Source organism: Brachycentrus maculatus, unplaced genomic scaffold (genome assembly GCF_059751285.1).
Source record: "Brachycentrus maculatus isolate JH-2025_06_01 unplaced genomic scaffold, ASM5975128v1 h1tg000963l, whole genome shotgun sequence".
Taxonomy (NCBI): Eukaryota; Metazoa; Arthropoda; class Insecta; order Trichoptera; family Brachycentridae; genus Brachycentrus; species Brachycentrus maculatus.
In genome coordinates, this window is record NW_028281684.1 from 131,901 (window position 1) to 158,328 (window position 26,428).

The 26,428-nt window shown below is 28.8% G+C and overlaps 1 protein-coding gene across 7 annotated transcripts in view; it reads right to left on the minus strand.

The window, feature by feature from the left end:
- Positions 1-1,492: 1,492 nt before the first annotated feature.
- The window catches only part of LOC148299764 (uncharacterized), a 34,010-nt gene continuing 9,074 nt past the window's right edge, over positions 1,493-26,428 (minus strand). For 4 of the 7 annotated variants that reach the window (XM_088275711.1, XM_088275715.1, XM_088275714.1 and 1 more), the window contains exons 2-3: positions 22,554-22,983; positions 20,446-21,843 (exon numbers count right to left, since the gene is read on the minus strand). In XM_088275711.1, the coding sequence (XP_088131837.1) occupies positions 22,589-22,933 (345 nt within the window). In that variant the 5' untranslated portion in view covers positions 22,934-22,983 and the 3' untranslated portion in view covers positions 20,446-21,843; positions 22,554-22,588. Of the gene's footprint in view, positions 1,871-20,445; positions 21,844-22,553; positions 22,984-26,428 lie in introns of those variants that run through there. The other 3 variants (XM_088275709.1, XM_088275710.1, XM_088275712.1) reach the window with 3 other exon arrangements.

Below are 26,428 nucleotides of genomic sequence, written 5' to 3' on the forward strand. Positions count from 1 at the left end.
AAATACTGCTATCGAAAACACAATCCAATTATACGCACTTGAAATATTTCTGGAAAATGTGTGATTCAATTCAATATTACCCTCAATTTAAACCAATTTGCATCACCCTTATCATGACTTTACGAAAAAAATGATTGGTTTTGGTATCCAATAGTATTATTGATAAACATAAACACCTGAAAAGACTGGCATACGTAAGTTTACTCAAGCTTATACGACTACGGGTATAACAGAAGCCCTGGTGCCCTAGACATTGCTGCTATTCTTATGTTCATTCATAATCTTTCTTTTTCATTTATCAAATAGCAGCACGAAAGATTAGAAAACGCAAGTTTACTCAAGTTTATACGAGTACGAGCATAAAAGAAGCCCAGTACCCTAGACATTGCTGCTATTCTTATGTTCATTCACACTCTTCCTTTTTCCTTTATCAAATAGCAGCACAAAAGATTACAAAACGCGAGTTTACTCAAGTTTATATGAGTACAAGTATAATAAAAGCCCAGTACCCTAGACGTTGCTGCCATTCTTATGTTCATTCCTACTATTCCTTCTATCTTTACCATAAAGCAGCACAAAAGACTCGCATACGTAAGCTTACTCAAACATGTACGATAACGGGTATATTAGATCCCATAGTGCCGTTGTTGCTGTTATTATTTTCGTTCCTTCTATTATTTTTCGTTCAATCAAATATCAGTTAAATCTTTCACCCTTAATTCCTTCACTTAAGTCATCTGTATTTGATCAAATATGTTATACCCCTGAATCTAAAAATTTCTCGAGCGGGACTGATCACATTGCTTTTATGTAACTGACATTTCAGTGAAGGTCGCGGCGATCCGGTGCGATGCCCTTTGAGCACAAAAAGATATTTAGTTAGTAATATTACGTGGCATTTCATAATTTTCGTGTCATCGTTTGGTAATAACAATTACTTGATGTGATAGCTGCTTCACCTTGCAAGGACATAAACAAACAGACTATGCACTTTCAAAGGGCACATGTCTGATAATTTACTTCAAATAAATTTTCAGTACAAAAAAATCAAATTTTTATTGCGAAATAAGTATGTAAAACTAAGATTTTTGTGCCATTGTACTAAAAAAATGGGCGTTTGAAGGTTAAAAATAAAAACCTTTGTATTTATTGATGTAAGAAATGGCATAAATACTTTAAAATCGTGAATTTATCAGGTATGACGTCATATCTTTTAGAATTTACTAAATTTTTCGAATTACTGAATTGAATGTGCAAACAGGTGGTAATGCAAAAGGTCACCCATTGTCGTTAGTAAAATGTTGTTAAAGAATATTTAGAAAGCGTATGTATATTAAAACCGATGGTGATTCTGAGTGTAAAAATCCTTTTATGGTCAATATTTAAAATAAAAAAATACCACTGTTCCATTAATAAATGGCGATGTTAAACAGAAAGGTCTAGGAATTTGGATTGTTAATTTTTTTGAAGTTTTAAATAAGTAAATAAACAATTTAATCAAAAGGTTTTATTTATTTTAATCACCCTTGTAAGTCTTTTTAAGGAAAAATGTTTTATGTCGTATTCCGTTCGATATAATTTTAATGATAAATAGTATTGATGAAGCAATATAAAAAAAACACACTGATAACCAAATCGATTTCATACAAGAAATGATATTTTAATATTATTTTTAAAAGTAACACCTTGTAAATAATAGATAAAAAAAAAACAAAACTCAAATAAATATTGTTTAAATAGAAGACACGATATACTAGTTTTTGTACTTATTAAATAACAATATCACAGATATTAAAATTGATTTAGTACAAATTAAACCTGGATCTTTCTTGAAAATTAAGTAACGTGGTGATTTGCAGTCGGTACTCACCTGAAACAATGAAAAAAACAAAATTAGTCACACACAAAACTAGTTTTCATTAATCTAATTAAAATAAAATAATTTGGTTAATCCAAAATATGAAATTCAACAATGTTATTAAAATATAATAATATAATCGGTTATCGATCAATTTTGTAAGGAAGTTAATGATACCAAACTGAGAATTAAAAGGTAATTGTTTTTTTACCGAATATAAGTAAGTTATCTACACTACGTAGCTAAAGCGTTATTTCTTTATTTAAATTCTAGGCCTCGGAGGTATTTATCTCTCGTACAGAAACGTCCTTCGGTGCGACAATTTTAATAAATTGGCCAATAACAATTATATTAAGTATAAAATGCAAGCATATAATGAAACAAAATTATAATTAGCCAAACCAAAAAAAGTATTTATATCAATATTTTCAATTTATAACACTAAAACTCAAAATTTAATACTTGAGGGCAGGTACAAGCACTTCCGTCTTAAAAGAGACGAAGTATATTTTCACATAAAAGGGAATATAAAAAACCTAGCATTCACAGGGCTCACGACCTGTTATTGACTGACTTATTATGATTAATTGATACAGTACGTAACCTTCTCTTTCAATCAGCCGATAGAACCGTAAAAGTGAGGTTATATCAAGATGGTATGAAATCATAATACTAAAATAAAGGTGCAATAAAGAGTATTGGAAGAGTATTATGTTAAGACACCAGAAAAACCAAAATTTGATCTGAGAAAACGGATCGTGTAACGTATTAGATACCTTTTTACATTCACATATGTTTTTTTTTTCAACTTATATTTGATCGAACATTTCAAAATAAAATTATCGAGACTAGCTATAATACGTATATCGGGGTAGCAGGAATTATGATCAATTGAAATTTCTCAAATACTAGCTAACGAATTAAGCTAACTAAAGCTAACTAAATTAAGATTGAAAATATTTCGTGCAAAAGATACTGACCGTTTATCGTAAAGATATATTAATATTAATTTTTAAATTTACTTAATACCTTAAAACTTAACAGTATTCATTTAAAATTATTCAAATTCCATAAACAATATTTAAACCTTAAAATTACAACATAAAAATAACTTATGGTGATGTAATTTCAAACTAAAATCGAAAAACACTTTAATTTTGTGAATATTATGGCCAAATTACAAGAGTTCAATTTAACGTTAACTAATTTATAATAAATTCAACCTAAAACCTTTCAGGTGCTAGAATCACGCTAACGATTTAAATTATGTTTTTCGTTTATAAGTGAAATTTAATCTGTTCATTTTACCTATATTATCGCAATAATTTCATAAATTTGCGTATGATGGACTAAACTAGATGTTTAATCTTTATAAGTTATATAAATTTATTACAGTTTTGCAGTGTTTATATCGTTGTTAGTCACTCGTAGGTGCTAACATCGAGTGTCGACAAGGGCATAATTAAATACGTTTTGCCTAGGAAACATAACTGTCTTAACTATATTTAATAAGAAGTATTAAAAGTACACGCAGAATGTTAAAGTGTTGAAGCTGATGGCCTCTGCTCTCTCTAAGTGTGGTTGTGCATGAAGTCAATCGATAAAAAAAATACTTGAAAAGTGAAAAGCGAAAGTCTCCCTAAACTGCATAAAGTAGTAGAAGCAATGCGAATCAATACATACTAGAATAACTTGAATAAAAAATACTCTCCTTATCATCCATTGTTTACTTTGTGTAATACCACTTTTATAAACACTCATTCGTGACTACCTTACCTTAGAGTTTAATAACCATACCACAAATCAATGCTTATCAATGCTTTTAATATACAAAATATAGAAGAAATTGAATTAAAAAAAAAAACACTTAATTCTTCATTCCATCTGACTGTTTAGTTATTAAATTCGAATAAATAACTGAAATGAATCAATGTAACGAAAATATATTAGGTAAATTCCTCAAGATCAGGTTACCCGGTTTCGAAAAAATCATAAGACGAACTCGGTTGAAGGTTTCTGGATTTAATCTTATTAAAATAGCGTTTTAAAAGGACAGATTAGTAAACGTTTTATCATTAAAACGTTTTGCAGATAAAATTTGGTAACCTTTATTACAAAACTTAAGACAAAAATCGTTAAAAATAATTTAATCAGCGTCTTTTCAATTTGAAACCTTTATAGTAAGATTTAAAATTTAAATTAGATCATTTTGATTATTCACTACTTAATTTTTTTAAAATTAAATTTGAAGATCTTAACTAGTTGCATCCAATATCAATATAAAGCAGACACTAGAAGTAAAACTGAAATTGTGCATTTAAATTAACGATTTAAATGTCAAAATAATGTTTGAGTTATAATAATAATAATAGATCATGTAAAATAATAAATCTATTAGTATTCTCGTGCAAGTAAGAAAGCTTCAACGTTATTTGAAATTCTTGAATTTACTAAAAATTCAGAAATGTGACAAAAAAGTAAAATCCCTAATATAAAAGAATACATTTTATATACTAAGAATAAGTAGGTACTCTAAATCACAAAAAAATATTAGTATTAAATCCTTAGTCAGAAAAATGTGTCTCACACGATTTTCCCGTGCCCACGACACATTTTAAAATACTGTTTCAAATTAATTGTGAATGTTTTGTCACTCATGAGTCATGCAATTGTAGATGAAGTGGCCGAACGACTCCACATGTTTTGTATATTAAACATTCCCATTTTCTAATTATAAATAAGTCGTTTGAAAATATTTCGATTGATTAAAGATTTTATATATAATGGCAATGGGTTGAGGATCTTTATTACAAAGCACTCAGTTTTATTGACAAAAATGTGATTTTATGAATGTTGCATGTGTGTTAAGGTTATTTCTTGTAATTTTTGCGAAGAGTAATAATATGTAAAAAGTATCCTTGAAAAAATCCTTCTTGCTTTCGAATTTTATGGCTTTTCGATACTTTATCTGAGTAAAAACCATAAAAAAGCCTTCTCTTCTAGATTTTTTGCAAAATGTAGTTGAAGCTTCTGTTATAATCTCTACCACCCTTTCAACCATTTAAAAGTGATATGAGAGGTGCAAAAATGAGTTATCTTCTCCAAAACGTTATGCTTTGCAAGAACTATTCAGAAACAAATTTCATTTTCAAATTCATTAAAACATTCAAACGTAGAATCTTTATGACAAGAAGTTATCTATTGGGTGTGAGATATTTTGTCTGCTGATTTGTTTCATAAATCCTTTAAAAACCGCTTTTCTGTATAAACATTTTTCTTATGTGAGTGAAACACTTGGGTAACTCTGTTGAATTTGGTAAAAACTGAATTACGGGCTTCTTTTCACGCATTTAGAAATAATTACTGATTGTCTTCCAAAATGTCAAGGGTCCAGATATACTCATCATCACAATTTGTAGAAACCAGTGTCAAAAGGGTATTTTTTAAATACGTAGTAAAGCAAACAATCTGCCGTAATAAATGAAATGTTTAATATTAATTGACTGACAAAGCAAAACTCTTCTAACTTCTTCTATAGTATTGTAGGGTGTGTTTTTAGAGTTTTAAGAAAAATTATAAATAAGAATATTTTTTACTCGTTTATGTTGGATTGTACGAAAAGAATTACTTTATTATTATTTTATTTAATATATATATATATATATATATATATATATATATATATATATATATATATATATATATATATATATATATATATATATATATATATATATATATATATATATATATATATATATATATATATATATATATATATATATATATATATATATATATATATATATATATATATATATATATATATATATATAGTTTTTAATATCACTTTAATTACCAAACGACTGGCATTTTCACTTTGTGCGAGTACGATCTATGTCAAAAATGATGAAAACGGCAGCAACACAATTTCTACTTTTATTAGTCTGAGCTATAGTCGAAACGTGTGCAGGAAGTGTTCGCACGTGTGCTGGTGTTCCTCGACTCGGCCTACCCACCCAGTAAATACCCTTACATTGCATTGGTCTGAAATTATGACGCACGAAATTATGATGTACGAAAAAAGTCATGTTTCATAGATGGTATATAAACTGGAACATACGTTGAAAACCACAAAAAAATTAACCTTGACTTCAATCCGGAGATATAAATCAGATTAAATTAATTATTTACACATATAATTTAAGCGCCATTTGGCATCTTTATTTGCGGTACCTTAAAGAAATAAAAAAAAAATAAAATGGGCGCCTAGTGTAGAGTATGATAATAATTCCTTAAATTAATAGTTAAAAAATGATTTTTAAAAATTATGTAACCCGTTAAAGACTTGTTTATTTCTTGGTCACTGGGTGATATTCTGAGTTATTCAGCTGCGTCCTCTTAGGATAGTTATTGCATGAACATCATGATTCGGTTAACGAATCAAATATCTCGCAGTAGGTATTAAATTCGTCAGCCGAGATAAGCCTATGAACATATTCGTATATCTATATATGTACATACTATTTTACATATACATACATATTAAAACGTATTGTTCGGGAAAATAGTAGACAAGGGAGTTAGTCTCGGGAATATTAATTGCGGAACTCAGAACGGCTTCATTAATGTTCCGTGTATGTATATGATAAAATAACTTTGTATGGGACCTTTGATGTGAAGAACGTTTAAATCTTTCTAAAGAAAATGGCTCAGATGTAGTGGTGTGCTGAGAAAACCGCAGTGGAATGAAATTATCGGAGGAAAATATGTTTATATACTCTTGCCAATTGATTTTAGTCTTTTCATACTAAAATCTATCGTACAATAGTCGTATGTGTGTCGTAAAGATATTGTTATGTTTATTTCAATTTCATGTTTTGAGTTTTTCCATGTCTTTGTCAAATACAGTTAAAATTACAGTTGTTTTATTACTTATTTACTTTAAAATCCCAAATTCTTAATATTCATAAGATATGTTGAATAATTTCATTTGTTGATTTTATCAAAAAAATTGAATAAAGGAAACATCAATTTGTTTACTTTATAAAATAATTCAAGAAAGTTTGGTTTTACTTTATAAAAAAAACGCTGAATTTCAGAGTTCCTTTTTACATACTGTTTAATGGAACTGAACATATCATTTTAAATTATTCACAAAGCTTCTGCTGTACGACGTTTAATATTTTAAAATATTTCAATACATTTGTATTGTATTTTTATCCTATCAATTTGACGAAACCATCGGAGATTTGCCAAGTCAGCTGTGTAAACTCTGAGTCGTTATTCCATCCAATATTGGCATTCTACAGACTACAAGATATTGTATTCAAAATTTTAAGAAAAATTTAGATTTTGTATTTGTAAGAAAAGATATTTAAAATCATAAAATTATTCTATTATTTACTATACATAATTGGGCATAAATATATTCAAGTTTTTTTTTCAACTTTTACATGATTTGATTGAATACAGTTTTTGAAGAATTTATCCGCCTTTATAGAATAGGTAGAGCGTTGTGTTGTTATAAAGGATAGTTAAAAATCGTAGTTTTTTTAAAAAGAATTGCATTCATTTTTTCAAAATATAAACGCACAACATAGGGTATGTTTTTAGAGATTTGGTGTTTACACTTGCAACATTGTTTCTATAGACTGTCAATTTGATAGTCAATAGTTGATTTGTAGTCAGTACGTTTTGAGATTTCACCATGAATAGACTGAATGACCATAATGCACGTCGTAGGTTCGGTGAATGGGCCGAAAAAAATATTCAGCTTGATCATCTTTTTCAACGCAAAATTTTGTTCACCGATGTGGCATATTTTTGGTTAAATGGCTTTTTCAACAGGCAGAATTACCAAATTTGGAGTGGAGTCAACCCAGAAGCCTTTTTCGAGACACCCTTCCATCCATTTAAAGTCACTGTTTGATGAGCAGGCAGAAGATGCCGGCTAGAATGTATGGTCAATAGGGAGCGCTACAGAACCATGATTACTGACTTCTTCGTACCGTAATTGAGTGGAATTTAACAGAGTTGTGGTTTCAACAATATGGTGCAACATGCCACAGGGCAGGTGCTACCATCAATTTTGAAATTTGTATTTGTGTGCCTCTAAGAAAAACACCCTGTTTTTATAAATACATCAACATTATTTTTTTTGCGGAGTCCCACTAAGGCGACGTGACTGCATACCTGTCCTATTAAGTTATATTTGCGAAATTACAAAAAAAAAAATCTTACGAATTTTGATTCCCCCCGTCTGCCGATACGAAACCGCTTATAAAAATGCTCACCCTTTGAAGCAAAACTCAATCGATTCACTCTGATCGAACATTTCTGTCAGGGTGTAAATGTGATCTGTTTCAGTCGTTGATTGACATGAAATGCTTTAGATTTTACTAAATCAGATTAGTTATACGCCGCCACCCTACAATTTTCTACACTAAACCTCGTTTTATATATATACATATATATATATATATATATATATATATATATATATATATATATATATATATATATATATATATATATATATATATATATATATATATATATATATATATATATATATATATATATATATATATATATATATATATATATATATATATATTCGAAACCTTTTAAATTTTCTTTTATACCATAAGCGTATTTTTCTGCTTTTCAGTTTTATGAGATTTGTTTATTTACAATGTAAAAAAATAATGAAAACGCGGTTTTTATATTCAAAGAAGAGTTTTTTCATGTAATGGGTGGTTTTGTTTCCTGCGCATTAAATTAAATTAACAAAAAATAAATAATAAGCACTATCGTAATAATTAATATGTATGAAAATAAAGATAAATTCAAATAAACTTACGAGTATTCTTCAATAACGTCAAAATTACTCACGGGTTGTGATACTGGTAACAATTAGATTCTAGTTACCTACAAATAAGTAGAACTATAGGTAGATATGAAGGGTCCAATATGCTAGTGTGTGTATGTGTAAGACGGAAAACCTTATTGATAAAATTATCAGACTTATAAGACACGAATTTGTAACTCGATACATACGTTACAGTTTCCTGTTTACGAAATGGAATTAGTTTTCAGCGCATTTAATGTGACTGGTAATCATGAAATAATATACCCATCACGGCACTGATATTTCCCTGGTAGGTTTTACATTTTCGGCTAGAATGTGAAAAAATATCACCAATAAGCCAAATTTGTTATTTTTATAATATTTTAACGAACCTGTTTTTTTTTCTTTAAGACTATGACATAAAAAAATATTAGCTTGAAAAAATGACAAATCTAGTACTCCAAATTAAATATTCTGAAACTCGATAGTCAAAAAATCTAAAAACTTCAAGGACCTGCTTTAGTTCACCCTATGGGCTGACCTATAAAGGTGAAAATAAAAGTTTACTCTTGTTATGCCGGAAGGTTTTTTTCTTTTTCAGTCTTCAATTCAATGTAGCCAGTAAATTATAAACCTGTAAATTTAACGTTTTTTTAAAAGTAAAAATGGTAATGATTTCTTAAGATACCTTAGCGGAAAAAGGAAATATTATATTTAATTTCCCTTTTTTTCTTCCAGTTCGTAATTCTACTGAAACCCTTTATGTTTCGGAGGGATAAACTCGCCGATTCAAAGTGACTCTTTAATTCGTAAAATTTTCCACGTCTGTGAATTCAGATTTATCTGACACGTCCTGAAAATTGTAACATTTATTTTTCAGCTCGTGTTATTTTATACACATTTATTTTAGATTCATAAATATAACTCGTAAATGTATTTGTGCTAACTCATAAACATTAATAATTATTCTCAGATTGTTAATACAAAACACTCGTAATTTTCGTGGTTTTTGCCTCTGTAATGAAGTGACTGATGGAACACTCTTTTTTATTTTATCATTACTCAGTTTTTTATTTTTTTTTTATATATATATAATACCATAAATCGCTCACTCCTTTCAAGAACGTCATAAATCGAAAATCGTCAATTTTCACTTGTGCATGTTTTCGGAATGCCCAGAAAATGTGCTATATCCCAGCAAAAGAGGCATATTTTTAACTTAATATTTACCCGCTACAGGGCAGAAAGTGTTGTTTTTTCATTTTGAAGAAAAGGTATTGTTTGATTATTTTTTAAAAATAAAATATTATTTTTCAAATGGAGAAAAAACCTTCAGGTTTAACCTAAAAAGATCTGTTGCACAGTAAAAAGTTTAATAAGTGGCTTGATATTTATTTTTAATAAATTGTTTTATATTTATCAACTTTAAAAACGTTCTCCTGAAAAATCAACTTTTTTGATTTATGACGTTCTTGAAAGGAGTGAGCGAAATATTACTACTCACAGTCATTTGCGACAAATTTTATTTAATTTTTTGTGCTGAATTCCTCTTATATATCGTATAAATCCATATTTTATTTCAGTATTAGAAAACTCATCTAGTCTTAACGCGATTTGAAAATATATTTGGTGAAACTTAAATTAAGTTAAGAATAAAAATATTTTAACGCCATACGATGTCGAGAATTTTTTTATCAGCGTTCATCATTTTTGCGAACAATTTTTATAAAATTTCTAATGACTTTTTCAGTTGTGTAAATAAAATTACATAAATAAGGTGTCTTTTTTTAAATATGGTGATTAGTTGCGAAACCGCAATATTCGTTTATTTAAGATTAGAAAGCGGTCTCTTTCCATCTTACAGTTAAATAAAAATAGTAAAATATATACAAATTATATAAATTTATTTAATTTTATGAAATAAATACGTTTAAATCTGTTTACAAAAATCTTTGATTTCTATATGTGTTCTAGAAATATATATATATATATATATATATATATATATATATATATATATATATATATATATATATATATATATATATATATATATATATATATATATATATATATATATATATATATATATATATATATATATATATATATATATATATATATATTTCTAGAACACATATAGAAATCAAAGATTTTTGTAAACAGATTTAAACGTATTTACTTCATAAAATTAAATAAATTTATATAATTTGTATATATTTTACTATTTTTATTTAACTGTAAGATGGAAAGAGACCGCTTTCTAATCTTAAATAAACGAATATTGCGGTTTCGCAACTAATCACCATATTTAAAAAAAGACACCTTATTTATGTAATTTTATTTACACAACTGAAAAAGTCATTAGAAATTTTATAAAAATTGTTCGCAAAAATGATGAACGCTGATAAAAAAATTCTCGACATCGTATGGCGTTAAAATATTTTTATTCTTAACTTAATTTAAGTTTCACCAAATATATTTTCAAATCGCGTTAAGACTAGATGAGTTTTCTAATACTGAAATAAAATATGGATTTATACGATATATAAGAGGAATTCAGCACAAAAAATTAAATAAAATTTGTCGCAAATGACTGTGAGTAGTAATATTTCGCTCACTCCTTTCAAGAACGTCATAAATCAAAAAAGTTGATTTTTCAGGAGAACGTTTTTAAAGTTGATAAATATAAAACAATTTATTAAAAATAAATATCAAGCCACTTATTAAACTTTTTACTGTGCAACAGATCTTTTTAGGTTAAACCTGAAGGTTTTTTCTCCATTTGAAAAATAATATTTTATTTTTAAAAAATAATCAAACAATACCTTTTCTTCAAAATGAAAAAACAACACTTTCTGCCCTGTAGCGGGTAAATATTAAGTTAAAAATATGCCTCTTTTGCTGGGATATAGCACATTTTCTGGGCATTCCGAAAACATGCACAAGTGAAAATTGACGATTTTCGATTTATGACGTTCTTGAAAGGAGTGAGCGATTTATGGTATTATATATATATAAAAAAAAAATAAAAAACTGAGTAATGATAAAATAAAAAAGAGTGTTCCATCAGTCACTTCATTACAGAGGCAAAAACCACGAAAATTACGAGTGTTTTGTATTAACAATCTGAGAATAATTATTAATGTTTATGAGTTAGCACAAATACATTTACGAGTTATATTTATGAATCTAAAATAAATGTGTATAAAATAACACGAGCTGAAAAATAAATGTTACAATTTTCAGGACGTGTCAGATAAATCTGAATTCACAGACGTGGAAAATTTTACGAATTAAAGAGTCACTTTGAATCGGCGAGTTTATCCCTCCGAAACATAAAGGGTTTCAGTAGAATTACGAACTGGAAGAAAAAAAGGGAAATTAAATATAATATTTCCTTTTTCCGCTAAGGTATCTTAAGAAATCATTACCATTTTTACTTTTAAAAAAACGTTAAATTTACAGGTTTATAATTTACTGGCTACATTGAATTGAAGACTGAAAAAGAAAAAAACCTTCCGGCATAACAAGAGTAAACTTTTATTTTCACCTTTATAGGTCAGCCCATAGGGTGAACTAAAGCAGGTCCTTGAAGTTTTTAGATTTTTTGACTATCGAGTTTCAGAATATTTAATTTGGAGTACTAGATTTGTCATTTTTTCAAGCTAATATTTTTTTATGTCATAGTCTTAAAGAAAAAAAAACAGGTTCGTTAAAATATTATAAAAATAACAAATTTGGCTTATTGGTGATATTTTTTCACATTCTAGCCGAAAATGTAAAACCTACCAGGGAAATATCAGTGCCGTGATGGGTATATTATTTCATGATTACCAGTCACATTAAATGCGCTGAAAACTAATTCCATTTCGTAAACAGGAAACTGTAACGTATGTATCGAGTTACAAATTCGTGTCTTATAAGTCTGATAATTTTATCAATAAGGTTTTCCGTCTTACACATACACACACTAGCATATTGGACCCTTCATATCTACCTATAGTTCTACTTATTTGTAGGTAACTAGAATCTAATTGTTACCAGTATCACAACCCGTGAGTAATTTTGACGTTATTGAAGAATACTCGTAAGTTTATTTGAATTTATCTTTATTTTCATACATATTAATTATTACGATAGTGCTTATTATTTATTTTTTGTTAATTTAATTTAATGCGCAGGAAACAAAACCACCCATTACATGAAAAAACTCTTCTTTGAATATAAAAACCGCGTTTTCATTATTTTTTTACATTGTAAATAAACAAATCTCATAAAACTGAAAAGCAGAAAAATACGCTTATGGTATAAAAGAAAATTTAAAAGGTTTCGAATGGCGTGTATAAAGAGGTTGTAGTATTTTATAAAGTCGACTACATGGTTAAATTATGTCGCTCATATAGAATACTTTTAGCCATTACCCATGTGAAAATAGCATTAAATCTATTATACATGTACATTTATGGCTTTTACCATAGAGTACTTACGCTTAGGTACAACAAGCGAAACAATAAATCTGGCTGATTCCACGGTCACACATATGTAGGTTGAAATTTTATACCGACAAGGCTGTTGATAATGAAGTGCAAGCGAATCTCGGCTCAAAACACGATTGAAATAAACGATCATTTTACAAAACCCTTTTTACAGATTTTAAATCAAGGTTTCATCCTCATCGATACAAATATCACTTTGTGAAAAGTATAGATTTTGAGAGATTCCGCTTTGAAAATTGTAGTGTGTATGATAAATCAGACGTTGTCCATTAATTTTAAAATTTTGATTAAAATTTTTAAAGACATTTATTGATTGATTTGGTCAAAATTATTTCTGGTAGAAATTTGAGAGAATATATACTGATTTATTGTATTATTATTGTTGGCTTCAAATAATTGAAGTTTCACAAGGTATGTTTGGCAATAATAGTTAAGGGAGTTAAAGGATGTTATTTTTTATATGTTTCGATTACTGCGCAATGTGATCTTGAAACTATGCGGAACATTGGCTTGGTGCGCTTTACCTTTCCTGACAGAAAGCGACGGCAAAGGGGGTTTCACATTTCGATATACAGGAATAACCTGCCTACGGTGATAGCTGTTGGAAGAACTACCGCACTGGTAAGCAATATCATTCTATTCCATTAGTAAAAATCTGTTTCGTGCTCGTATATATTTTTTCAAATAAGCATACGAATTAAAATTAATGCAATCTTTAAAGTTTTATTTTTTCCTCTGCTCAACTGAAAAAATACATTTTGGAAGGAGTGTGACATTTGGTTTAATGAGAATTATATTAATTAATTTCCATGATGTTCCAGTTCTCATTAATTTCTCATTCTTTTATTAAACTTCTGTTCGCTTTAATTGCTGTAGGCGTGATGTTCATTGTTTTTAGTGCAAACATTATCACTATTTACGTGAAACCCTTCTAATCAGCATTTTCATTCAGAAGTTATTCAAGTCTAATATATTTATTAACTTATAAAAATTGCCTTATTTCTATCTGGACCGAACGCATTGTAGCAATCGTTATATAATTTTCATTGCACAGGTTAAAATAATGAAGTTATTTTTTTTAATTATCTTAATTTGTATAAAAATAATATTGGATAAGAAGAAAAGAACTATTACAGGACTGGTAAAGTACCTCAACCGCTTTGTCCGTCGCATTATATTAACCATAGTATTGCATAAAACCTTTGCACTGTCGAGTATTACGTACGTTATTTATTTATTGTCTTACAATATATTTTTTTTTAGTATAGACAATATTTCTGTTATGCATTAATTTTGAATTGTTGAGTGAGACCATTATTTTACTGCTAATATTATGTGAAAAAGATCGCAAGGTTAGTGTTTCAGGAAAGTGTTATTTATTTGGATCATCATTTTTGTGCTTAATTTTACTAGTTATTCTATTGTATTTGTATATTTAACAACATTTAAAAAAAAAATTAACTTTTATCCTTTAGTTTACACGGATTATGGAAAAAACACTACGAGTAAAAAAAATGCAGGTCGGTTTTTAGTAAATTAATATAATGCAATAATTTTAAAATCACAGTCAACATATTATTAAAAGTATGTCAACCTATTCAACCCAGTGATCCATAGGGCACCGCGTTGGATCAACGCGGTGTTAACTTGATCGTCAAAAACATGAAGACAAGATCAGTCAGTCAATGAATATGTAATTCAAAGTTGAGAATATAACTGGTATATAGTTAAGGAAATTGTGGAGAGTAATGATATTATGCAGGCAAATAGGAATGTAGCAACTTCAATGGGGCGCCATATATCTGCAACTTTTTTTTATGATATGTAATAATATTCATTTAATCCTATTTTTATTGATTTGGCATTAACTTTGTGGAATAATATGATGCTTTAAATAAAAAAAAAGGCCACTTCCTTGGGTTTATTTAATACGAATAGTTTCGAGACCATATGTACCTACATAGTTCTCGAAACATATTAATAAGCTCAAAAAGTTAAAGAACTTTAACCCTTTAAGTGTTTAATTTATGATATTTAAACTACCTTTAATCAATTCGTAATAAGAAGTCCCTTTATAAATGATAATTTTGATAAACGTTTGAGAGTAAGAATAGGTAATGTATCTCTTTTATTAAAGATAATACGAGAACATTGCGTCGTTCGTGTCTCGTTGGGTATTGTGTCTATAGGAGGATAAAGATTTTTATTCGGAATACTGAAATTGGAAATGGTAAACATAATAATATATTTACAGTCGATGTTTCGCAACATACGTACGGCAATCGAATCAAAAATTCTCTGAACGATTTGCTTGCATAAATTATAACGCAAAACTGACTCTCTTCTACAAATGGGATATTGATTTGCAAATTACGTATGCATGGTATTTTTATTTTAGTGTATATTGTTTATTCAAAATTTTAATTTTTCCATAAAAAAAACATACATGAAACAAAGATTTGTTTATAATAAAAGACATTTAAAATCAGGTATTTATCCTTACCACCCAATAGCTTCGTCTCGAAAATCGACGTAATACTGTTTTGTGCCTATTGTAAGCTCTACGCTTAAAAGCACTGTGGGTCTTTGCTTCTGAGAAAACCAATTACTTGTTTTTTCTTAAATAAACACTGACATCGTCTTTCTATTAATATCACTTTTTGACTATTTATGAGATTCTCCCAAAATCATCTTAAATTAAAGTACAATCCCCTATTTTTAACGTTAGAAGACTAAACTATCGTAAAAATTACGACGGCAAATTGACGATTCCGGGAAAAAAAACATTGTTCGCATTATTTCCGCGCCCCCTTCTCCACAGTGGATTCTTAATAAAACTTTATTTTTTCTTCATTATTAAGTGATCTCCCAAACCCAACGATTGTCACTATTACTTCTTGATTTATTATTAGATTAAAACCAATATTTTTACTACTACTACTACTACTACCATCACGCCGTTTCCCCGCAGGGGTAGGCAGAGAGGATGGAACGCCACACTCTTCTGTCCTGACATACACTCCTAGCCTCCTTCACATCCATACATCTAGTCATACATGCCCTCCGATTACGCAGACTTTTGACACCGCCAGATTTTAGGTTCTGATTGATCTGATCGTGCCAAGTCTTTTTCGGTCGTCCACGTTCTGTTTTCCCTCTCACATTCGCCACATATATTTTCTTAGTCATTCTCTCGCTATCCATTCGCTCCACATGTCCATACCACCGCAAAGAGCTCTTTCTAATCTTTTCAATTATTCCTCGTTCAGCCTTACATTCCTTTCTTATATCATCGTTTTTAATTCTGTCATACAATGATTTTCCACACATTCGTCTGAGGGAGCGCATTTCAACAGCATTCACTCTGCTTTCATCCTTCCTTTGCCAGTTCCATGTTTCGCTTCCATACATTAGAGTCGGTACTAGCACGCCGTTGTGAACCGCTAGCTTGGCTTCCATGGACATACTCTTATTCCCAATCACTCTGTTAAAAGCACCATTTATTCTATTCCCTGCATTCACTCTTCTCTCAATATCCTTATCCACTTTTCCATCCCTTGTGAACATGCTTCCTAGATATAAAAATTCTTGCACCTGTTCTAGGGATTCATTTTTAGCTTTCCACTTTTTTATTTGACCAATATTTTTAGCTTTCCACTTTTTTATTTTACCAGCGACCGGGTTTCGTCGTTACCGACATCATCAGACTGGTGAGAGGCTATACAAATTTATACAATTTGTATAGCCTCTCACCAGTCTGATGATGTCGGTAACGACGAAACCCGGTCGCTGGTCAAATAAAAAAGTGGAAAAGCTAAAAATATTGGTTTTAATCTAATAATAAATTAAAAATGCAATTCCATCACGAAGTGTCAGTGGATAGTATAAATCTATTAAAAAATTACTTCTTGAGTTGTATATGGGTTTTATTTAGAATAATGAAATAAACGTTTTTGATGGAAATTAGTCATATTTCTTTCAAATTGAATTAGCCAATATTTCACAAATTTGTGGTAACTAGGGTTTATTGAATCTTGAGATTGTACGTTTGTAGATATTTTGTTTTCCCTTTATCTTCTTTTACAAGATATTTTTGTAAATAATGCAGTTAGTTTTTTTTGTAATTTTCACATTTCACTTAAATGACACTAAACACATTGGACTTAAAACATGTATTTTCTTAATCATTCTTGTATGAAATAAATAATAAAATAAATAAATATAAGTTAATGTAAAAATAGTTTAAAAAATCCATTGTATTTTATAAGATTTTTAATATAGAGAGTTAAAATTAGACACGTGTACCTAAAGCGTATATCACAGATTTATTGTTGAATCTACATGTGCTTTTTTGTTAGTACTGTACTCTTGAATGATGTAGTATGTATGTAGTTACGTTCGGTATCTGATAACAATAGATATTAGGAAAATTTGGATTTCGTTTGATAAATGATTTAAGGCTTTAAACTTTAGATGGCTTTAAGCAAGGGGGCTTTAAAATAGTATCACATTTATGCTAACTTTATTCACTCGGTTTCGTAATCCGAAGTAAAATATAGTTATGGGTTTATACAAGATCTACTCATAGGGCACAGCGGATAGTTATGCTGTAATAAATAATGTTTTGGTTCCAAGCATTCGATTTCCTGTTTGATAAACATTATATATTTATGACAGACGCCATAGCGTAGTTGGGGAGACGCTCGACTGCAAAACTGCCGACGCGGGTTTGATTCCCATTTATTGCAAAATAAATTCAAGAAATATTTATTTTCAATTGATCTGGGTGTTAATGATGTATTTTTCACATTATCCTTTATTATCCTTACTATCCTAACTGCAAACAAACCTCGTAAAGTAGAGGCTTTGCGGGTTACTTTTTTATAGCAAAATGGTAATTAAATATTTAACAGAATTTGTTTTTCGCTAACATTCGAACATTTTTAAAATAAATTTTATGTTGCAGGTGAAATATTACTATGTATATTATAAATAATCTATTCCCAGCCCCTTGTTGCTGTGGCTCAATCTGATTTGGTTTTGTTAAGTAACACCAGCCATGCTGTCCGATATATCGCTCACTCCTTTCAAGAACGTCATAAATCAAAAATCGTCAATTTTCAGTTGTGCATGTTTTCGGAATGCCCAAAAAATGTACTATATCCCAGCAAAAGAGGCATATTTTTATCTTAATATTTACCCGCCACAGGGCAGAAAGTGTTGTTTTTGCATTTTGAAGAAAAGGTATTTTAAAATTATTTTTTGAAATAAACTAAATATTTTTCAAATGGAGAAAAAACCTTCAGGTTTTACCTAAAATGATCTGTTGCACAGTAAAAAGTTCAATAAGTAGCTTGATATTTATTTTTAATACAATGCATTATATTTTTAAACTTTAAAAACGTTCTTCTGAAAAATCAAGTTTTTTGATTTATGACGTTCTTGAAAGGAGTGAGCGATATTGGCAATATTTATTATTGCATGCCTAGCTATTACGCTCAACAGATGGAGATGCAATTGCTACCAAAAAAATGTTTTAAGTGTCACAAGTAAAAACACCAGTCACAGGTATATAAAAGAACGCGCGTACTCGACTTAAACAGTAGTTCTACTGACTAAAACAGTAAAATGTATGTAAACTATTTCTGACAAAAATAACTCAAATTACCTATAAATTACATAATGCGTTTTAATATAATATGTTCAGAAACATATTTAAACAAGGGTATCAGAAGCTATCACAATTAAGTTTCAGAATCAAAAAAAAAAATTTTGACATCAAAATTAAGTGCTAAAAAATCATCTTTTAGTAACTCAAAAATATATATTAATTTTCAACAGCATCTATCTAACTTTATAAGTTTTTTTGTGAATATTTCACAGGCCACTTTACTAAAAAATGTTTAGTGAAAACAATATTGATGGATTTGAGTGAGTTTTGTAAATAATATGGACAAAAATATTTCCCGAAGTATATTTCGTTCATAGTTTATTAAAACATATGTGAATGTTCCTCTAATTCATTTTGGGAGTTGTCGAAACAAACATCCTTTAATATACGAGAACGTAGACATTTATTAAGTCTATATTCTATATGATGACGATTTACTTGCCTCCAAGGAGTTTAAGATGCCGAGTAATAGTTTCACATGGACTTTAAAGTAAGTAATTTCGAACATGCGTAATTAAATAATGAGTTCTCTTAACTAAACCCTGGTTTTCGTTTTACGGAGTCAACTTTACGATGGAAAACTTTACCGTAGAGAAATCAAAATAAGGTACATAAACTTTACGTGTAATTATTTGTAAATGGATATCGTTAAAAATTATAAAGAGATTTTTTTGTCAAGTCCATTAAATATATTTATTAAAAAAAATCACAACTTGAAAGTTTGGTTTCGAAAGCTATTATTTTTTTATAAATTGGAAATATTAAATAATATGATGCAGATAAGGTATATAATATGTAGATGATTTATATTATAGTATTATATTATTTGATATTAAATAATATTATTACTCTGCGGTAAGTGCTGAAAAATTAATTCTTTTTCCTGAATCACATACCTCTATATTATTTTAAACTGTACTACTTAAACTATTAAAAACATGATATATAAAGGAAAAAAACCTTTAGATTTTAACTTTTCTCTTTTTCGAACCTGCTCTATTCACCGCATTAACTACATCTTTGAATTTATTAAGCTCGAATTGAAAAGATAAATAGTAAGAGGATTTTTTTTGGCCAATCAAAAGAATAATAAAAAAAAGAATAATAAGTATAAAAAATGGTCGTTATTGCTTGTTTTAATTACTTATTTATTTTTAGAAGTACACAAGCTCGTATGATTGAAGCACACACAATTGTACAATACATATGTTAATATGTTAGATTGTGTACCTTGGCTAGAAAATGTGCATGATACTACGTTTCAATAAATATCGCTATAGGGAACGTAAAATAATAGATTCAGCTCATTCAAATGGAAATGATCATCCTAAGTATTGAAATTTTATGTTGAACGTGTATTTTAAAAATTAAACAATAACCTTTATTTTTATTTTATAAAAAAATGTGCGTATTGAAGCAAAATAAATAACAATTATCAAACAAGTATTGGAATACAACAAAATATTTACATCGACTTAAAAATAATGAAAAAAAAATCTCTCGCGAAAATCTAAAAATAATAAACAATGTTTGTTAGTTGTGTAGTCATAAAAAATGTACTCACTCTAAAAATCGATGATCGAAGAAGACTTCTGATGCTTCAGAGTCACTCCTAGGAAGAATCAGTTTTGGAAGCACTATTCCTTTCTTTTTTCTGCCTTTAATACTCATAGAAGGCTGGGAGAAATTAAGCAGATCAGGAGTCGTGTGCGGACTATGCGGACTGAGAATCATAAGTTTTCTTGAGCTGTCTTGAGAAGTTCCCATTCCAAAGAATGGCCCGCCAGTCGGAGGAAGACTCAAATGCTGAGGAGTCAATCTTCTCTCCAAACCAGCGAACAATCCTCTTCTTCTTTCAGCTGTTATTTGACCTTCTTCAACATTCAGAGAGCCACCCATCTCTTCACCCGATAAAGCTCTTCTTTTCAATCTCATATCGCGATCATAGCTTTCGAAACTTCTATTTTCAGTGTGAGTTGTCAATATTTTACGAACATCTCTTTCACTCGATGTCAAAAATGATCCTCTGTGAGAATGTAATGTTTTTTCAGAATTAACGCTTAATTGATTGGAGGAACTTTCTTTCGCTACTCTGAGACTTTCCATAGATTTGGCAGTTTCCACCCGATCGGCCGTGAGATACTGAGCTGTAGAAGAACCCGTTTTCTGACCGAATAATTTTATTTCAGGTTCATATTCTTCTTGACTCGAACTAGAGGTACCACTTCTTGAAAATAATCCTAATTTAGCTGAAAATCTATTATCCGAAAATCTAGACGAAGAAATTCGTCCGTCAGATTCTTTAAGAAACGCCGACTGCTTTTGACCTCCTACTGAACCTTCGTAAAGTACTTGAGTTATTTTTTTGCCATTTATATCGGTTTCGGAAATAGTTTCAGCGGATTCTTCCGATTCGTTTGAAGCTTGATGAGTTATAATTTGACATTTTGGAATGACTTTTGATGTCTCATCGTCATTTTGAGTAGTTAATCTAGATATTGACGTCGATAATTCTCTGGAAACATTTTCTAATAAGCTCGACTTTTGGGAAGCTTGGCTGGTCTGCGTTGAAAAACTCATCCGTGATTTGAGCAAATCGTTTTCGATAGCTCCTCGTGTTTCGTTTCCTTCGTTTATTAGAGATTGGAGAGATCGCTTCATGGAAGAAAAACTTGTTGAGCTTTTTTGAGATGTGCTACTTGAAAAGGAAGTAACATGAGCTTGTACTTTCGTAGAGCGCTGTTTTATTACGCTATGTGAAGTAACCTGTCCTTCCAAAACTTGAGAATCGTCTTCTTCCTCCATTTTTACAATTTAATTTTGTTTGTTTTTCTCTGATTTTGAAAATACCTAAAGAAACTAGCAACTTTTTTAATATTTTAAATACTCAATATCACTTTAAATGGTTTAATTCGTTTATTATTTATTGCTTAGATTGATGATTTTTAGTAATCGTATCTTCCTGAAATATAAAAAACACAATTTTAGATTCACATTGCAGATATACACGTTGGAACACACTGAAAGCCAAGACGTTATTGCGAGTGCACAATATTTTTCACGGCGATATCACATCACTTTTTAGTTGTTATTTTAATATTATCGATTTTTATAAACTACCGATGGTAAGAAAACTACTCAATATTTAATGTTAAAAGCGTTAAACAGAGCGCTAGGAAAGTAAATTGTGAATAGGAAAAAGAAAAAAGAAAACACATTCATTATACAGTTTATATACATACATATATACAAAAGCCATCGAATCAAGTTGTTGGAGTAGTGGAATTTTTATATGAACGTATTTATATATACAATATTAAAGATAAATGTTAGTGTCGTGGTTTTGTGTTTAAGTGTAATCGTTTGTTAAATAGTTTCTAATAGTATTTAATAATAAGTGATGTTATATTTTAAATAAATGATCTTGAAAAATATGTAACCCTTCGATTGTCGCAGTTATATTTGAAATATGTATATGTAGACTCGAAGAGGTGAAACAGTGATCGGAATTCTATGATACATATGTTACTGTTAGAATTTTCAAAATATCACTTGTTATTGTATTGTTATTTCACATGGACTCGAATATAAAAAGTTAAGTGTATTTACGTACTCGGAGGAAACATGCAACTGGGAGTGAACACGTAACGACAAATGAAAAAGGAAATTTACTGTCTAAACGTCTTGAGTAATAGAAAGCTAGAGTGTCACTCCGACTTGTCCTGCAGAGCGAGGGTCTGGCCGAGCTCGTTAGACGCCTGAGTCAGAGCTTGCACCTGCTCTTCATTGAGTCCGGATGCTTTGACCTGAACTTTAGCGCTCTTGCTGGACTCTTGCGACTCGCTGGACTGTTCCTTTCGGACGGTCGACTCGTTACCGAACTGGTCTATGTGAGTTTCTTCTTCCCATTCTTCTTCGTAACTACTCTGAAACGTCTGCTTGAACTCTTGTCGAGCTTCGATACAGACTCTCTTCTGTTCCGTTTGTGTTTGCATCACCGTATCCATCGTCCTCTGGACCAAGTCCGTAGAAGAAGAGATTTTGTCAGACATTTTCCTTCTGATTTTATTTAAGATCTTTTGAAATATACTCGGTTTATTATCTAGAAAGTGTAAAATTAGCAAAATATTACATACAAATATAAACAAGGAGCGTTAATTACACTTTTTGATGAAGTAGGCGGTGGAAATGTTTGAATGTGTATATATGTAGATGGGTTGTGTGTGTTCGTGTTTTGTTGAAATTTAAACCTGCTACGAATTGCGTACTGTAAGATATCATTGTTTTATAAGTGACACCATTATCTGGGTAGATAGCTATGCGAGTTGAGAAATTCGTTTGATTTATTTGCGCGTATAATTAAGTATTTAATTGTTGACAGTAAACCTACACCGAGATCATGATTTAATACAATGGCATACAATATTTATTTATCACTGAAAACGAAACCGACTGAAATTTAATATTAATACATCTCATAAAGATTATGTTCCTGACCGTTTTCATGTATTTGAAATATTTGATCATGCCATGTTTTCTTCAGTCTGCCTCTATTTCTATTACCAACCACATTTGTGTAGTTAATTTATTTTACTATTCTTTCTTCACTCATTTGATTCAGATGCCTTAACCATCTCAACTCACCTTTTTTTAACTTTATCGATAATTCTTGCCTCAACCTTGCAATATTTCCTTATATTACCACTTGAACATCAACACAACGTTTTCATCACTGCATAAAGCAAAAAATTCATCGACACACCCTTTCCGATTCGTAAATTCACTCTGAACTTCCCACACTTAGTCTTTTGTTATGCTTTTACCCTTCTTATGAGAATTCCTCAATATATCTCACCAACAGCATTCAACGGTTTCATGACGGTTTGAATAAAGATTTCAATTGTAAAATAATATGCAAAAAAAAACTATACATTAAAATATCGGAAGGTAGTCATTTAAGATAAGTACGCTTACTTCAGTCGTAGAAAATTCTGAATAAATTACCGTAGTAATATGTAATAATTTAGTCGGTGATCTGTCATGCGTTCATTATTTATGAGCAGGTATTAACCGATTTTACACAAATCATTCGCCTCAGGAAATCTCCTAAATCATCAAAAATCAACGAGTTAAAATGAGTACACTATACATAGGTAAATTAAATAACAGATTTAAATATTTTTAAAGGTTTAATATTTAAAAAAAAATAACCAGAAATAGAGTCGCCCTCACATTCCGTATTTTTTATGAAATTGTAATTTTTATTTTATTTATTTTTCATAATACATAGATATATTCAAATGTACATATTCATTTCATATATATATTTATTATATGTATTACGGCTCTTTAGTTAATTATCTGATTATGTTTGCTTAAGCGGAATCAAGTTGTAAAAGAGTGGGGAATCAAACCACCAAACTTACACCACAATTATTCGTACTACTACGGAATAAAAACCTGCTTCAAATACCGCGTATTTATTTTTAAATATTTGGTTTAATAATTTATTAATTTTTTGTTTTTAAAACAAAATCAAAAATCTAATGTATAAAAACAACTCCATTCAAAAATCATTTGATGAAAGTCCCTACTTCGAAAAATTCTATCCCTGGTGATTAATTTGAAAATCCCATTCAAAACGTTAAACGGAAATTTTATATACCCAGCCATTTAATAATTTTCTCGTATAAACCAATATTTCAGATCTGCAGAAAATATATTCGAAGAAAATATTACATTAATCCTTTCGCCTTAACTGATATTCTTTTTCGTATAAATAAATTAACCCTCAGTGCCAGATCTAGCAACATATAGCTGGGTAAATTAACGTAAGCCATTCAATCATGAAATAAAACATTTACCCACCAGAAAGCAGTTCGTGAGTGGATTTGTAGACACGGTTTTTAATATAACTCAAATAACTTACGATTTCATATTTTTATTTTTCAAATACGATTTGGATGACTTATTTTTATTTATTGATTTGGCGTTTAATTTGTAGAACTCTATTTTAATTTATGTATTAATTTTAAATCAACTTAGTAGACTCAAAAAATCTGTGTTTGATTTAAAATTAACACATAGACTTATTTTTATTTCAATATAATAAATTTATACATGAGTACCTAAAAATATTGAAACAGAGAAAATCATGAAGTTGTTTTTATGATTTTTCTTTAAAAATATTCAAACTGAATATTGACTTTCTTTAGGATTCAATTAGTGTTCTAAGAATAAAAGTAACGTTGACTTATTTTATTTATTCAAGTAAAGTTAAATTTATTTAAATTAAACGTCTTGAAATAATAAAAGTTTTTTCGTTCTTTTTATACTCTTGTCTCGGCAAGATATCCTTGAGGAACAAGTACCTAATTTTCATGCAAAAGGACAAAGGAATATTAACCCTCTCGTTCTCTCGGTGGAATTAATGATTAATTTTAACTACGTAAATAACAAATTCGCTACCTTACATTTGCAATGTGATAAAAGTGTGAATTTAGTAAAATACAATTCTTCATAAATATTTATTACTTAGCCACATACATGAATTTAAATAAATTTAAACGATAGGAATTTTGAAGAAAATAAATAAATTTATATACTATCTATTATAATCTTTGATCATTGTGAGTGTGTTTTTTATAAGTAATAAAATGAAAATGTAAAATAATGATATGCAGTACATTTTATTTATTGTAAATAACAAAATGTAAGGCAAAAATTAAGTTTAACAATATTAATCAGACCCGCTGTTAAAAAATCAATGTACTAGTTTTAACAAAATACAATACAAACACACATATTTATATGTGCGAGGTACAATTTTTTCCCTGTACAAAGGTCATTTGAATGTACAATTTTTATCATGTTCAATAATAATAACTGTCAATTGAATAATAAAATGTTTAAGATTGGACCGCGATATAGAAATGTTTTCTTTTTTATGAAATGTTTCTGCAAAAGAGCCCCAAGCAAGAGCTGTAATTTTAGGGTAAAAGGGTAAATCTGGTACCCACACTTCTAACCATATCGCCAACCACTTCAAGAGACTGAATTCATATTTAATAACAAAAAGTTCTTCTTTATAAACATATATATATATATATATATATATATATATATATATATATATATATATATATATATATATATATATATATATATATATATATATATATATATATTTATATATATATATATATATATATATATATATATATATATATATATATATATATATATATATATATATATATATATATATATAAATATATATTATATATATATATATATATATATATATATTTATATATATATATATATATATAATATATATATATATATATATATATATATATATATATATATATATATATATATATATATATATATATGTATATATTTATATATATATATATATATATATATATATATATATATATATATATATATATATATATATACATATAAATAAACGTGTGTTTTTAATATGTTATATTAGCGAAAAAGTTTAAACTTAAACCAACACCTTATTAATTCATGTG